This window comes from Porites lutea, chromosome 3 (genome assembly GCF_958299795.1).
Source record: "Porites lutea chromosome 3, jaPorLute2.1, whole genome shotgun sequence".
Classification (NCBI taxonomy): domain Eukaryota; kingdom Metazoa; phylum Cnidaria; class Anthozoa; order Scleractinia; family Poritidae; genus Porites; species Porites lutea.
In genome coordinates, this window is record NC_133203.1 from 7,651,859 (window position 1) to 7,668,997 (window position 17,139).

Sequence of the window (17,139 nt, forward strand, 5' to 3'; positions counted from 1 at the left end):
ATTTGTGCCGTATATAATATTATTACGAGTCCCTCTTACTAGTAAAAAGATTAGTAATATAAGGAAAAACGTTATTTTCCCCAAGTGAGATGTTGTCACAACATCTGAGTTGTTGATTATGTACAGTGTACGACAAGTTCAATAATTTACTGATAATAAGACAGTAGAGAGGTTAAACGTCATCACCTTATGGCAAACATCCACTTTCATTTTTCCGGCTTTCCTGTTGATTTTCATTTCGGTTTGCTTATCAATTTCACTTGCACCCAGATGGATAAATTATCACTAAGAAATTAGAACTTCTTAGTGAAAAAGAAGATGTCTACAGCAAATTAAATGTGAGCTGTTGGAAATAAATGAACAAGAAATAGAAGTCTGCTGTTTGCCATGAATATGATGGTTGATCGCTCTAGTATTGTGGAATACACTCATGAAGTACATTATTTACAAGCTCATAGACTGTTCACAGTCCCCTATTTTTCCGTGTGATCGTCGAGATCGAGGGCGTCTTACCGTTAATGGCGGCCATCTTGATTTTTAGATGTACCAAGGGGGCGGGCGTTGGGGATTATAGCTCTAGTGATACTCTTCCCCAGGTCAGACTCGGTACAACTGAAAATCAAGATGGCCGCCAGTGCTAATTCACCTTTGTCACAGTTTTCTTTGCTACAGATTCAGTCTCCTGTACAGTTCAGGGTGCAAAGAAAGTCAGTTTCACAGCCTGCCATTCGGGCAAGCTGTAGCTAGCATGTACTAGCCCACAAGTCATTTCAACTGGCCCCAAAACCCTTTTTGAGTGGCAGGATTGATTAGCCCTTTTGTAATTTGAATTTTCCCCAAAAAAAGCACTTGCCCATGGGGCAAGTTAAGAACAAAAAATCACTTGCCCAATAGCAAAATCGACTAGCCCCGGGCTATCGGACACGACTTTCTTTGCACACTGCAGTTGTTTTGCAATTGTTCTTGGAAGCAAAGTTATGTTACTGTAAGGAAGACTAAAAAAATATTATTGTCAATGTTCACTACTATGGTCTTAAACATCCTGGCATCTCAAAATTAATGTGAGAATTGTTAAGCTTCAATTTCAATTTACAGAGAAATCAAAATTTATTAATTTAAAAGAAGTGAACTGGCTATTATTAATTTTTTGGGAAGTCTTGAAGTGACTCCAAAACTGACACATCTCATCTCTCAAACTCTCGGATATTTTGGATTTTACGTGAGTGCCTCTTCTGGTGTGTAAAGTACTCATTGATTGATATAGAAAGCTTTAGATTCTAAAATGAGGTTGAGTAGGGGTACAAGATTTTCTTAATACTAAGTGGTGTTTGTGCATGAGCCAGCATCATTTTTGCAAGAAAATGTGGTAGCCATCATCACTCTACTGTAAGTTTAGCAAGAATATCATAGTGGTAAGAATGTTAGAAGTTCTATCATTTTGCAATTGGGAGAAGGCTTAACTTCTTCTGATAAAGGTAACAGTGCTAATTTTTCTGGTAAAAAGTACTATGAAGCATTCTGGGGTGTTCATATTTTGACAATTCACCAAAAAACTTTAAATCAAATCACATAGTCGGTAGTTATTCTCTCCTCAAATCTAAAGGCCTCTAACACTAATAAATCACTTGGTACACCTCCAAATCAACAAAATGCCTAGATTTTATATAATATATAAGTTAGATTTATATCCTTTACAAGTAGGACACAAACATTGCATAGCATAATAAAAATAATGTAATAATAATAATCAAAATGTTGTTTAGTTTTAACAAGTTTTTACTTGCAACCTCATAACTCATTTTTATAGTTTTCATTTTTCTTTCAATCATTTCATCACATATTTAATTCTTTTTTTACAAAATATAAATTCAGCATTTCATTCCAGACATCAGACAAAATATGTAATAGTTAAAAAGAAAATAAAGTTCTTATAATGTGAAGTAGCTGTACTTTATTTTCCACTGCAATGACATAAGGTAATCCATCCTGTCAGACTGTAGTGATAAAGTGGATAACCACATTGTCAAAGTGAGGCAAGGGGGTGTTGTTTCACTCCGAAGCCTCCCAAGCATATACTCCTTTGGCTTGTCACACAATCCTCCCCAATGAAGGATTGTGTGACAAGCTGAAAGAATATCTGCTTACTCTCTTACCACACGTCTCATGCTACAATGTGTGGGTACCCAAATTGGCCCATAATGGTCTTCCTGTGGATGCCAGGTCTTTCGAAGAATTTGTTTTTGTTTTTTTAACTGCTGGATTGAGATTTCTCAAACTCATTAATAATTCATTAAGAAAATACAAAGGAAATTAATGTTTAATGAGTGTTTGGAAATCGGATGAAACACTGCTTAGTATTTGCATCCTTAATTTCTCCTTCAAAAATGATTTTGTTTGAGAAGAAATATCAAACATTCGACACAGTGTTTCATCACCAGATGAAACACCTCGAAGTTCGTCAAAAATACTCCGCTGCGCGTCGTATTTTCAACTCTCTTCTCGGTGTTTCATCTGGTGATGAAACACTGCATCTCATGTTTGATATATTACATCACTTATTTTCCTGGCTAGAACCTTGGTGTGAGTCTCATAAACTTTCATACAATCCATACTGTATAGTTGCCTGCTTAGTAGGCAAAAGATGATGAATCCATACTGTGAGTGCTTTACACAGTTCATTGCAAGCTGACTGCCCGCTCCCACTAGACCTGTATATTGTACTTTCAACAAATTATGACTGTTTGAACAACTAGTCTGTATTTTTTCCACATCTCACCAACAGTAAAACTCATGTTGGCAAATCATGCACTATCATCCATCCAATCTAAGACAGCTGACTGATTTAACAATTGGCAAAATACTCACGGCCCTTTATTACAACTTTTCATTTCTTATGTAACTGGTTAATCCCACATCTGTTAACTGCTTCAAAGCAATGTCACTCCAGCAAGCATTTGCAGCTGGGCTGGCGGGACTAGGATGCATTATTGAATAAATTTCAACGTTGAAGTCTTTTAAAGCTTTGTGAGCTCTTTCCTCTGCAAACTTTCCTACCCCAACAACTATCTTTACCCCAGAAAGTTTAACAAACTCTGCCAGGGAATTGTCACAAATTTCCAAGAGTTGCTCTCTTTCTCGCTTTGGTAGTTGAGGTGGGGTTATATTCTTTCCACTTGATGACATAAAAACCAGAGGGCAATAGTTATGAATAAAGCAACTGTGGAAAAATTTGTCTGGAGATTTACTCTGTTCCTTGATAAAGCCCCATAGCCGGCTTCCACTGACTTCACCTCGTTCACAGTCTAAGCCATGGATTGGTCTCTTGGGGTGTTCTTTCTCTGGTTTATTCACCTGTCCTACAATTTGGAGCCACTCTTTGACATGTTTTGTGTCTCCAAAAGGCACCTGTCCAAAGAAAACTTGGACTTCACTCACTGGTAAACATCAAAAAGTTTGTTTGAGAATGGTCAAAAAGCATAATATGCAACAGAGCCATAAAAATAATAATACAGTAAACTTTCTATACCAAGCAAGGACCCTGCTGTTCTTTAGTCATTCGACTGCAACTCATGCTAAGAAAAATGCTTGTAGTCTGGACAACTGAAACTTAAGCACTTTGGAGTGGTACAAAGAGCATCCAAGACTTGACTGTACCATGGAGAGCAGTGCCGGATCCAGACCTTGAGATAAAGGGGGGGCTGGTCATCCAGACCCCTAGGTAAGGGGAGGCCCAGTCTCCAAAAAAATTTTTCGATCCAGGAAGGGGGGGCTCCCCTAGATCCCCCACTGGACAGTGATGGATCTAGGGAAGGAGCCTAAGGCCTAAAGGGAAGGATACTGAAATACTTTATTTCGGCCAGACAGGTGCCTCTCTCTGTCCTCAAGGTTTGGATTCACCACTGATGACTGGTGTTCATTTAATCATTAGTTGACCATAATGTTATAATTATTTTAACAGAAAGATGAATTGGTGTCAAAAAAACCCAGATATGATTAGCCCATGTAATCCTATTCCCAACCTTTTGTCATTAAAAGAGTTCGATGATTTTTCAATCCTTTAAAAAAAAACGTCAAAAAAAGCCTTTACCGTTTTGAATAAATTTGCCAAGACGCCTGGGGGACCTGTTTCAGGTATTCTGTCATTTTTTATGGGTGTACCATTCAAGGGTTTACAGGGTTTGATCTGATCCAGGGTTTGATGATGGCCTAGCTCCATGAATGAAGTTGCACATAACATTATTGTAAGAATTTACTCCAACTTGTTTTCATTAATAATCTCAGAACAGTACTGCACTATGGTATTCTTGTGTCTGCTTTCTATTTCACACAAAATCAGTCTGTTCCAGGCTTTCAGATAGTATGGATGATGCATAAGTGAAAGGCACACAAAAACAAGAGCGTGTAATCTGGAAAAAGGGGGGCAGGGGCGGGAAAAAGGGAGAGCTCCCTCTCCCCAGTTTCCTCCCGCTTTATTTTTGTGTTCATGCTTTCTTAACTTTGCAGACCCAACTATCTCAGAGCCTAGAACAGGATAGTATGAAACCCTTTCTAGAGTCAGAAGGTTCAGGATTGGTGGGGGTGGGGGGGAGGAGGGGGGCTTCATGCGGGATGGTGATCTTCAGACACTGACTCCTTAATTAGTGTCATTCTATAAATAAAGATGATTGACCTTAACTTCTGGCAAAAGTTTTCACTCGCCCTACAGGAGGGTATAATTCCTCCCCTGAAGTCCCTTGCCCCTATTATATTTTTACTGCAACCTTTCCCTCCCTCCACCACAGTACAAACGTCCAAATGTCAGAGGGGCGCAAACCCGCTGGTCAAGTTTTGATAGATAAGAAGTGACGCAATGAACATGTGGCTATTTTTTTGCTTACCCCGTTCTGCGCCATCCCAAAAGGACCTGGATTCATTCCCAAGAAGAGCACTTTTTGTCCATCTTTACAGAACTTTCTCATGTAGTCTTCGTGTGTTTCTTTAGCATATTTTAAAGGGTTATAAATGTGTGTAACAGGAGTAGAAAACTTCAGTGAGTCAAGATTGCAACATAGATCTCGCTCAAGCTGTAGAACTTTGTCGCAGAGATCGGTAGATACCTCCGTTCTCCTCTTTTTTGCCGGAATAATGTCCTTGCTAATGTCCGCCATATTGTTTAATGTGCAATTCCAAATAAGGAAGGGGATTATTGTTATTCATTGACCACGTGGTCGGCACAAATTTGCTACATTCTGTCTTAGCGTCCACCATAATCAGGAAAACTTTACACGCAGAAAGAGTTTGAAAGCCATGTCTGCAGAACCCGAACAACTGCGAAAAATTTTTGTTGGTGGACTTAACCGTCGGACAAGCGAAGAGTCTTTGAAGGAATATTTTTCTCTATGGGGAAATATCGTGGACTGTGTTATTATGCGAGAAGGGAAGAACGGACCTTCGCGTGGGTTCGGTTTTGTGACATTCGACAGCTCTCAAGCGGTGGATGATTGTCTAAAAGTAAAGCGACACGAACTAGATAATTGGGAGATCGAGCCTAAACGGTCGGTTCCTAGAGGAGAAGTTACTTCGCGAACGCGGAAGATTTTTGTGGGTGGACTGGCGAGCACCGCCACGGAAAGTGATGTCGAAGAATACTTCGGCAAGCTTTGCGCCAAGTTTGGTGTAGGGAAGGTTCTCGACGTTGACCTAAAGAGGGATAAAGAAAACCCCAACCGACTCCGAGGCTTTGCTTTCGTTACATTTGACTCCGAAGAGGTCGTGGATAAAATTTGCTCGATTACCATGCATCAGATCAAGATGAAGCAGTGTGAGGTGAAAAGAGCTGAATCGCAAGCAGCTATGAGAAAGAAAGAAGAAGAAGAGTTCAGGGTCAGTGGCCGAACCCGTGAATCGCGATCATCGCTGGATACACCTAGCTTTGGAGGTAGGAAAGTCCCCCCCCCCCCGCTCCTGCCGCCCCTTCATTACCCTAGCATGTTCCTGATGGAGTCAGTTTGACGACTTCCACCCTTATTACTTCCGGCTAATGCTATGCAATGGTACTGGAATTTCCGTCACGCGTGTCCTCAAATACCCTTTTACTCATGTATTCTTTGTTGAACATTTAGTTGCAAATCATGTTTGCAAACTAGCAGTGGCTAAATTGCAGAATACGCAGCTCACTAAATATCTAACTTAGAAAACCGCTCCCACAGTCCTGCAGTCGTCCAATTAATTGCATAATAAATTCTAACATCAAATGTGAAAGTGCAGGACTGCGGGAGCACCAGTATACCTTGTTCTATAAACTCACTAGTTACTTGACCTCCACTGTGGGAGTACAGGACTGTGGGAGCACTAGCTGTATGCATCATTCTTTGAACACACTAGTTACTTGACATCAACTGGGGGAGTGCGGGACTGCAGTAGGAGCACTTCATTTTACTCACTTAGATTGAAGTATTCGGCATAATAGAACACGACCACAGGAGCAGTTTTTCAAGTAAGACATTAGTGGGCCAGGTATTCTGCAATCGCTCCCAGGTAGTGATCTCCATGGTGATATTTGGGCTATGATACAGCCACCTCTTCTCACTCCCTGCATGCTGCTGGGGACATTTCACAAGCAGTACAGTGTGATGAGAGGCAGCAATATTGCAGGCTAGCTGATATTTGTCCACGTAAAATTGGCATTACAGCTGCAGCATTGTAGCGATCATCCATTTATTGATGAACCAATTAGATCAGGAATAGGGTAGACAAAGAACTACTTTGTGGATGTGCTACCTCCAAATCATTATTATTATTATTTTGCTTGAGTTTGAGACTGTATCCTAGCATCATGCGGCACGCACTCAACAAAGATTTTACTTGATTCATGCAGAGTCTTTCTCAAGTACGCCAAAATCGAGCAAAATGAAGGAAAAGCTCCGCTGGCTGGGCGTAATGGTGCAAGAAATGTTAGATGGGGCAGCCAAAACAAAGCCTCCATAATTCCTGGAGATATGTTGCTGTATGGACTCTATAATGGAAACATTTTTAATTTTTACAGGTTTTCCCATGAACTGGGGACTGGGTGCTGGATTTGGTGGAATGAATCAAGGATTTGGGAATTCAGGTGGAAGAGGTGAGACTACTGTCAACTCACTCTAAGACAAAAACCTTTAGGACCAGTACTAAGTGTTTGTCGTATAGAGATGTCCATCTTCGTATAGAGATGTCCATCTTATAGAAAACCAAATAAAGGGAGTAAAGAAAGGCAGGGACCAACTCTAGGTGTCTGTCTTATAGAGGTGTCCGTCTCATAGAGAGTCAAATAAAGGGAGTAAAGAAAGGCTGGGATCAAATCTAGGTGTCCATTTTACAAAGGTGTCCGTCTCATAGAGGTGTCCATTAAGAGAGAGTCAACTGTATATACATGTGGATGTACACTACTGAAACTTGTGTAAAGCACTGATTGTGAACAAATTTTAAATTCTCCTTTGTTGTCAATGACTTGAGTTAGATGTATGGTGGTCTACTGGTTAGTGTACTGGACTCTGTATGAAAAGGTTTAGGTTCAAGCCCTGATGTCTGGGTCACTGAGTTGTGTTGTTGGGCTAAGATACTTACATATCACCTCACTTCTTCCGGGTGTATTTATAAGTGGTTAGTTTGACAAAAATCTCGTGGCAGGTTCCATTTCATAGTGATAATCTTAAAGAGGAAAGAACATCTGCAAAAGAGTTACATTATTTTATTAAGAGTTGTTCTTAATAATAAATGTTTCTTTCTTCTTTCAGGAAACTTTGGTGGTGGGGGAGGGAGTGGCAGTTTTGGAGGTGGAAGCAGCATGGGTGGAGGTGGTGGCAACAGCATGGGTATGGGTATGGGCGGCTTGGGTATGGGTATGGGTGGCTTCAACAGCCAAGCAGCCGCAGCAGCTCTTCTTAGTGGTGGATTCAACCCTGCTGCCTTTGCTAGCTTTAATCCCGCGTCAATGGGAATGGGCTCTGGTTTTGGATTCAGTGGCATGGGCTTTGGTGGCTTTAATCCAGGTTTCTTTGGTGGGTTTGGAGGCTTTGGCCCAGGTAGTTTTGGTGGAGGTGGAGCTGGTGGTGGCGTTGGCGGCTCTGTAGGTGGCAGTGGCTTTGCTTCACTTGGTGGAGGTGGTTATGGTGGAGGAGGGCGCAGTCATAGTAGTTCCAGTAGTTATGAAAAAGAAAACTTTGGTGACAGTCCGTATGGCATGGCTGACCTGAAAGGATCTTCTGTTGGTGACCGCAATCCTACAGGTGGAATGTCTGTTCCAGGCGGAAGCTCTGGTGGTGGGTACGACAGCATGAGCAACCCTTTGGCTGCTGCATATGGCCATGGAAATTTTCCAGGTGGTTTTGGTGGTTTTCCTGGGGGTATGGGTGACTGGAGTCAGTTTCCTGGGGGAGTTGGAGGTGGTAGTTTAGGGGCTGGGGCTGGGGGAGCATCAGCTGATTACCAGATAGGGAACTACAGTCAGGTGAATTCCAGTTATGGTCCAACGAGTCGCATCAATAATCGTGGTGCCAGTGGAGTTGACAAAAATAATCGAGGTTACAGACCTTATTGATCCTAAATTTTGATATCAAGGTAAGTCCTTTACTTGATTATTTTTTTACCTGGTCATTTCAGAGTCTGGTGCACGTATATTCATCTTATTTGTTTTAAGCCCCACGACTACATGTATATGAACTTTTATTCATGCAGATAGTTAAAAGGAATTAACTGAAAAGCAAACATGCATGAGTTCAATCAGAAAATGTTTGCCTGAAATTTTCAGATTATTTCGCTCCTTATCCTCTAATTTTTAATCTGCTTGGTGTCGATGCAATGTAGCCTCAGTTCAAAGTTAACATTATAATGATTTTGATTTAAACCTGTTCCCAGTTGGCTTGTTAGCTCAATTAGTAGAGAGCTGCACCAGTATCACAGAGGTCAAGGTTTCGAACCCCGTACAAGGTTGAATTTTTTCAGGCTTTCTTTTCGCAACTGCAAAAGTTGCATCTACAACTGCAATGATCTCCATAATTATAATGATTTTGATTTTGGTTTGTCCTTTCTATCCACAAATTCTTTGCAGTTTGCCCAATGTGTGCATATTCTGTGGTGGTTTAAGTAATATTGTTGTTGTGTTATGTACAGTCTGAAATATATTTGTTAATCCTTTTGAAAAAAATTCCATTTTTTTCCTAAGAAATTGATAGTACTACGCTAAACTTCTACCAAAGAGATTTCACTTTAGTGGCAACACTATAGGGATTTAACCACAAATTCAAAAGTTAGAAAAAAATTATGGCAAATGAGATCACCATAGATTGAAGTGAAAGGGTGAATAATATTTTATTTTTAAGTATTCTTAGCATGCTGGAATTACTTACACATGTGGATTTTTTATTTCAGGACAACAAAAAATTAACATTTACTGAGTAAAATGCATGTGTACAGTCACACACAAAGTACAGATCATCAAAAATTGCTTTTTGTACAAAATAGTATTGTCTGTGATGAGTACATGCAAAGAAGCCACAGAAACCATACTACGTTTGAAGAAAACTTTTTGAATATTTGCAAAAATGGGTTAAATTCCAAGTTAAAGCACATAAAAGCTCAAAATTACGGTTTTATCTGGGAGATTTAGCGACCTGTTTGGGAGAACAGGAGATTTGTGCCATATTCAGCAGACTCTTGGATAATCCAAACTTGATAATGTGCACATGAAGCGTTACAGGGGGCTGTCTTGGCATTTGGTTGAGAATGACTACCACCAATGGAAGTTAAAGTTTTGTTCTGTTCTGTGTGGTTTTCAGAACAGAACAATTTCAACTCATGATGTGGTTGCATGATCAGTAATTTGGAGGTCAGGCAGGTCTCATTATTTTCAGCTCCAACGTGGCTTTTTACACCAGAGGTCTTTTTTGTTATTTCAGGAACTGTTTGAACATGAGGGGCTCAAAATGCACCCTTTAATCATTCTTTTATCATTTTGTTGATCTTAGAAACCGTTCATGTGTTTACCCTCCACTTTTTTTTTTACTGATGTTCATGTGGACAATAAGTGCAAATTAATATCCTTTAGTCCATCCTCATATTATGTTCTTTCTGCTAGTTTTGGATCTTAAACGATTTTGAATGGGCACTTCACTGGGTGTGGTTTAAGCTTTATTTGGAAGCATGTGTGGCCAAATGATCAACACCTCAAACTCCTCCTAGGGTTCAAGCCTTGCCGGTTGCATTGTTTCCTTAGAAAAGGATCTTTACTCCACTTTGTCTCTCTTCACCCATATGTATTAATGGGTACAGGCAAAATACTGCAGGGGATAACCCTGGGATGGACTAGAATCCTGTCTAGGGGGGCAGTAGCAATACTCCTAGGCATGCTTCATGCTAAAGAAACTGGGATAAGCTCTGGCTGTTTGGGCCTTTGGTTCATGGTGCCTTTACCTTTTTTACCTTTACCTTTGTAAGAGTGATGGTATGGTTAAAGGTCCCCTCTTCCTGGCTGTGCTCTAATGGAGACCAGTTCTGGCCCTTGGCAAGTGATGTTTGCCCTTTGGGCTTCAAGTATCAATGTACATGTACAAAACATAATAAAGCTCTTACCCTGGATTACACAAGTTCTCTTCGGGTTCCCTACAGTTCTCCCTAGAACAAAACCTCTCCATTTTTTTTCCCATGCCTTGAAAGTAGAAGTACTTTGTCAACATTATTTTCCACTAGGAGTTTTTAATCAAAAGTATGCAACAAACCTATCACATTTCTCTAACAAGGAGACAGGTTTTATTGTACTAACATTGTATGCTTTTAATACAGGTATTGTAGCCATGAGAACAGACAGATAAGCTGCACAGTGCAAACAGTGAAATGGCAGAATAGACAGACAATGAAATCCTTGGCATAAGACAGAACAGTATACCTAGAGTACATGTAAAGAGACTAGGAGAGCTGGTAACCAAATGATATGTAGATAATAGAATGTCTGACTTTTAGCTTATGTAAGTAGATAGCCTGAGAATACAGCCACCTCCCCCCTCCCCTTCTCCCCGCTAGGAGAGACGTCTGCAATTCCGCTCCAAACATGGCAGAATAGACAGACAATGCCACCTTACTTTTTACTTTTTTCAATACCTTTATATTGCAAAGGAAGTACTAGGTGCTACAGTAATATTGATTTAGTTTTAGTTAACAAATCTGTCTTTGACCACCGTGGTAATCTAGTCTTGCTTAAGTGAAGGGTGTGTATATATTAAGGTAGAATGTTAGGCAAAAGTGTAATTCCTCTTATAGCTTTAGCCGGGGGAAAACAGCTGACCTTTCATGGCACCCTCTCTGGTTCTGCTACAGCCCATTAGTGATGAACGAGGCTTTCTGTGTGCCATGTGGCAAACTTGACTTTCTCAATACGTGGAAAATAAGCCTGACCCTGACTCAGCCTGCATCAGCATTTTACTGACACCGCAAAATGTCAGCTTTTTTCTCCAGCTGATATAGTGTAAATAAGGAATCAATGAGTTTCCTTTTTGAGGAAATAATACTACTAATAATAATAATAATAATAATAATAATGACAGTTACTACAGTGCAATAATTATTAGGTGTGTTTTGGGTTTATTAAATTATTAGCAGATAGAAGTATTAGGAATGTAAGGAAACATTATTAGGCAATCTTGTATGTGTGTATAAGAATATTTTAGAACAAGTAGTTAAAGCAGGAGGTATCTAGTTTTCTTCGGTGAAGACTTTCTGAAAACCATTACAGAAAGAGAAAGTGAAGATAAAATTTTATTCGGCAAATAACAATTGGTAGTTTTCTAGCAAAACGTGAATTTATGCAGGGTACATTTTGTAGTAGAAAGAAAGATAGTACCCTTGTGTAGTATTTAACTAGCTTGTTTTTTTGGAGCTTAACACCAAGCTTCCATATCCCTTAGTAAAAAATGTACATTTTGGCACTCACATGTGTCGCACATGTACATGCTTCTTGAATTTTGTTTTTTTTACATCGAATTTCCCAGAAGTATCCGGGTTTTTTTTACTTTGTCTTGCTCAACTCTGCTATACAATCTGGTAAGTTAAATGAAAGTGTGATTTTAGGTTTCCTTGTATTAAACTTAATCTTAAAAGAAAATGAGTCGTGTTTTTATTAATTAGTTGCCTTATGGTTATTTTGCTCCTTTTTTGACTAACAAAATTGATCAAGTTCTATACCCTGCCCACCCCTCTCCGGGCAGACACCCGGCTGAGTGTGACCCTGCCCTTGAGGGGTATACTCTGCCTCCTCTCTCCTCCACTGAGGCCTCTTTGTGTCATGGGAAGTGGAGAGGGAAAAAAAGAAAGCGCGTGAGGGACGATGGGAAGGGGAAAGAGAAGAAGAGATGTTTCAAGCCTCCTATTTTTGATTATTGATTTTTTTACTGGAATACCCAACAGGTGCCCCTTCGGAAAAGAGACGGGTATCCTTCTTGTCGTAGCCAGCACGGGCATCAGGCTTTTAAAGAATAACTGTGCAGCCCCTCGTGTAACCAATTTTCAAGGAAGTGGAGGACAACGTTTTCGATGCAATGCTTAAAATGCGAACAGCGCTTGAATTTTCGATTTTTTTCGAGCATATTCCCGGAGTATTGTATTTCGACTGTTGCTGGTTGATGTATTGTTTTCTAAAAGCGTGTTTGGTTAATAAACCCGACAAAAAATAGATAAAGTAACAAAAGTTTGGAATTGTAGTGCCTTCAGGATAACCGTGGAAATTACTTTGGAATAGCGGCGGAAGAGGAGGGAACTTGCTTGAGGAAAGCCTCTTTATCTATCGGCAACTGGACGTGACCGCCATTCAAATTTGTACACTAGGTAAGTGGTGGTCTCCTTTTAAGCTTGTAGACTGTAGTTAATTATTTTGGTGTTTTTTCGCGGAAAAATTTGTATGTTGTGTTAGAATGAGTTTGACCGGCCGATTGATATCTTTCGTTCGATTTTAAAAGCTGATTGTTTTTCCGATTTACGGTGGATTTATGGCTATTTAATGGGTTTTACTGGAACCGGTAACAGAAGCAATCGTGTTTTCCCCCTTACAAATCCTTATATTTCGAACATTGTGCAACAATGCCTATGGTCGTATTTGAAGCTTGGGTTGCCTGTGATTCAACCCCGTATTTTCTTTTAGTTGCGCGTGAGACTGAGTCCGCGTTTTGTCGAACTGCACCATGGGGCTGTTTTTTGAGGACGCATTTTCATCCCGGTCCCCGTCGTGCTACCTTGTTTTGTTATATAATAGCCAAAAAAAAAGGCGTTAACGTCCCCATAAAACAGTTCGACACAGCACCAACCAAGTCTTAAAATGCCTCAACACTGGTTTCCCCGCGAAATGACATCTGAGGAACGGGTACAGAAATTCCATAACTGGTAGTGCTTCTGATTGGTTGAAGCAATTTTCGATAATTTCCTTTAATTTTCCACTTTCCATTAATTTTCCACTCGACCAATGTGGCACTACTCATCTGTGTTTGAAGCGGTCTGTGTGGTGACGCGTCGTATGGAATTTCTGCGCTCGTTTCTTGCACGTTTTTTTGGTGCGAAATGTCGGCTGTTTTCTAAGGCCACTTACTCTCAGTAGTTAAATTTGAAATACTTGGGAATACGTTATTTTGGAGTGCCGGTTAAAGGGTTTTATGATCCCGTTCGAAAAGTTTGTTTCCTTACTGACATTGCCGATTGTGAAGGTTTTTACCTACTGACTTTCCAACCGCGTCTCAATTGCGCTCCGCACAAGAGCAAACAAGTACAAGGACTGAAATTACCAGGAGGGGAAAACAACAGAGTGTTTTTCGTGCAGGACCCGCCCCAAGGTCCAACCCCTTACCCTTTTATACACCATTAGTTACCTTTGTATATCTCCCATTGAAAAATGGTACCCACTTAACATGCCTACTAGTAAGAACTGGAATGAATCGCTAAAACAGGGAGACTTTTTTCGTGGAACTGTTAAAATTATATAGCCAAAAGGCATGTTTTTTCGAAACATTTTCATTGAAGGCCCATTAAAACTCATAAACGATAGATTTTCCAAGTCTCTCATATACTTTAACTGGTGAATTCCTTACCATTTGATATCCTAGAAGCGTGAAAAATGCACCCCTTTCAGGCGGAGGCCCTGATCCTCCCCGTAATTTAGGCCATTAAGGGGAGTGCCCTCCCCTCCCTTCAGAGAAAATTTTTCACAAACTTTAAAACAAATGCACTAAACATATGCCATCATATTTTGCTTTTATGGTAAACTCGAACAGGATATTAGGGAACCTACCGCGGAAAGGTCATTGGCGTTTATATGTATTGTGATCTTACAAATATCGGTTCGTCTTGTTAACCAGTCTATAAGACGTGAAACAACGCATCTACTAAAAAATTTTAACTCTTCGGTTACTTGCTACCTCTGGATCCTACCTTTTAATAGAAAAATCTCTTGCACCTATGGTTACATGGACCCCAAATAATTCATCATTTGCTGTTTCACTCATATCAGCAATAAATACACGGCAATAGAGCACCGGTTTTCTCCATTTGGAAACCTGTTAAGGTTTTATCTGGGAAAAACATGCAATTTTCTGTGGCCCTCAGTCGGGAGATTAATAAAGATAAGGGAAGGATGTCTGCAAGCTTCGTCTTAAAAAAACACTTGTGAGACAAAAATATGCAAAACAAACAATGCCCATTTAATATTGCTCATGAAAGCCCATAGAAGTCCCCTTCCTCGCTTCCTCCTCAAGTTGTCTTTTCATTTCACTACGTGGCCCAGGGTTAACCTACTTGAAATCCCATGAATCGGGTTGTGGGTTTTCAGGCTACCCAGAGCAATTCTTAGCTGTCTTTAGGCAATTTACACGGGGTACTTCAGTGACAGAATCCATTGCCTTTGTCCTTCCCCCCCCCCTCCTCCTCACCCCTCCAAGGGGTGGCGGTATAATACCTCCACATATCAAAAGTATTCCCGAATCTGTCGACATTCGACATTCCTTATTGGTCCTTATTGGTGATCACGGCCCACAAAGCGGTTCTAATTGTTGTTCACTATGTTGTGCTCTTTTTGGCCTGGGTGGCATGTCGAATTAACGCGGAGGGGGATTGGGGCGAGAGTATACTCCAGGGAGAAGGTGACATTGATATTTAGCGACTCTCACCCCTCCCCTTTTTTCGCCTACCACGCAGGCTCTGGCTTTTTGTCACGAAAGGGTTTGAAAATCCTTCGTCTTCAAATGAAGCCCAGCTACTTTCCAGGGTCTCATAACTTTCTTTGCAGTCATGACCTCATCACGTACCTAGGTGAATAAAAATTCGAGTTTCAATATTTTACCTGGGAATTTTTGGATGTATGTCCACAGTTCGAACGAGGATAACAGCCCGGGATATCCCACAGGAGAAAAACCTGTATCCAGGGGGGCCTGTCTGGAGTCTAAAACCACAAAAAAAACATCCCTCCGGCCTCCGGCCTCAGGTGGGCGGGAACTATTAAAATAAAGTGAATCAATAACTTTGCACAATGATAACGAGTGATGTTTGACATTTTTGAAGGTAACCAATGCAAAACAATCATTTTTAGATCTAAATGCAGTTCAATTCATACTGTGTTCGTCTGTGGACATAATTCTGCGCATTTTGAATGAGTTCACGTCAAGCTCACTGTGAAAAAGGTAAGACTCAAATTAATAAACTGATTAAAATATTAGTAACTTTCCGCTTCGAAGGAAAAACAAAAAACTAAACAGGACTTGTGAAGGGAGATACGAAGCAGACGAAGTCACAACACAGTGGGAAGTGAAAAGAGGTCATAACATGATGCGGATGTTTCTATTGGCCTAGAGTTAACAGTTACGGGTATTGTTTCGTTATTTGCGATCTTATATGCCTCTTTATAACTTGTTTGGTTTTCATGTCTTTTACCTTCACCAAGCAGTATTTTTGTTGGCTCGTTCCTGGCATTTTAAGTTTTGGTCGACACTGAACAGGGTAACAGATTTCAATTTCTGCACGCTATCGTTCACAGAATACTCACATACGCATCGGAAAGCTCAAGAAGTTTTCTGATCACTTAGGTAATTGAAAAGGTCGAGCGAAACGTGTGACCTTTTGTGGCACAAGAAGCAACTAAGTGAATTCTTCATATATTTTGGATCTTCGGTCCCCATTCTATTTTTGCACGACTTCTTCCGTAATATTTTAGCTGATGTGTGTATCATTTCGAACATGTTTGACACATTTCAAGGATTGCGAAAAAATATTCGCGAATTTTTTTTTTTTGTAAATTTGTAAATGCAAAGGGCGATGTAGAGATCGTTAAGTTTGCCTAGAACTTTTGAACCTTGATGAGTCTGTGACAGGACCAACCAGTATACGTTTCTCCCTCTCCCGCCGGGATAGTTGAGCCAACGGGAAATAACACATCCCAGGAAGAGAGAAATAATTGTTCTTATTATAATATATGGTCATCTGTTTTCCTCTAGTAGCTCTTTCAGAGGTAGCGGGGGCGGGGGAGGGGGGGGGGGGGCGGTACTCTCTATAATGGAATAACTGTCCAGGCTCCGCCCGAAAGGGGGTACCTTTTTCATGCTTCAGGTATATAAATGGGAAGGGATTTTTTTAATATATGAGAGGTTAGAGACATCTGTCATTTCGGTCTGTAAAAGGGCCCAAAGGCTAGCACGTACACTTACTGACTGTGAAAAAGTATAGAAAAACGGTCTGGTTGTGTGATTTATTCATAATTATTTTAAACACAGTGTATTTACAGAAGTTGAAAGGGATGCAAATTTCTCAGCTAGGTACGAGGGGTGCCCTGATTTGTTAATAGAACGTTTACGAAATGGGTACCTTTCCTGCCAAAAAAGGTATATAAAGGGGTAGGGGCTTGGACCTTGGGGCGGAGCCTCCCCGTATAAAACTTTGTTAACCAATTAAGCTAGTACTCCCCGGTCTTGCAGTGCAAAAATTAAAGGGGCAGTTTGTTTTCATTATAACTCATAGCGAAGCTCCACGCGCGCGTTCGAAGCACGCCGGGGCCCCATAGCTAACAACAATTTGGTTACCTATCCGTCCAAGAAATTTTGGTAGTCACGTGACCGTACGTCCGCCCGCCCGTCCATTCGCATCACAGGGAAACCAATGAGA

General features: G+C 40.6%; 2 protein-coding genes across 2 annotated transcripts; one reads left to right on the forward strand and one right to left on the reverse strand.

Annotated features, from left to right (window-relative positions):
• Positions 1-2,792: 2,792 nt before the first annotated feature.
• Positions 2,793-5,177, reverse strand: LOC140930342 (single-strand selective monofunctional uracil DNA glycosylase-like). Its single transcript, XM_073380024.1, has 2 exons — positions 4,878-5,177; positions 2,793-3,405 (listed from the first exon to the last, which is right to left on the reverse strand). Exons 1-2 carry the CDS (start codon positions 5,145-5,147, stop codon positions 2,875-2,877), a joined length of 801 nt encoding a protein of 266 aa, XP_073236125.1. The 5' UTR covers positions 5,148-5,177; the 3' UTR covers positions 2,793-2,874.
• Positions 5,178-5,204: 27 nt separating this feature from the next.
• LOC140930341 (uncharacterized) lies at positions 5,205-12,064 on the forward strand. The gene is made up of 4 exons (XM_073380023.1): positions 5,205-5,917; positions 7,025-7,099; positions 7,755-8,577; positions 10,798-12,064. Exons 1-3 carry the CDS (start codon positions 5,287-5,289, stop codon positions 8,555-8,557), a joined length of 1,509 nt encoding a protein of 502 aa, XP_073236124.1. The 5' UTR covers positions 5,205-5,286; the 3' UTR covers positions 8,558-8,577; positions 10,798-12,064.
• Positions 12,065-17,139: the final 5,075 nt, after the last annotated feature.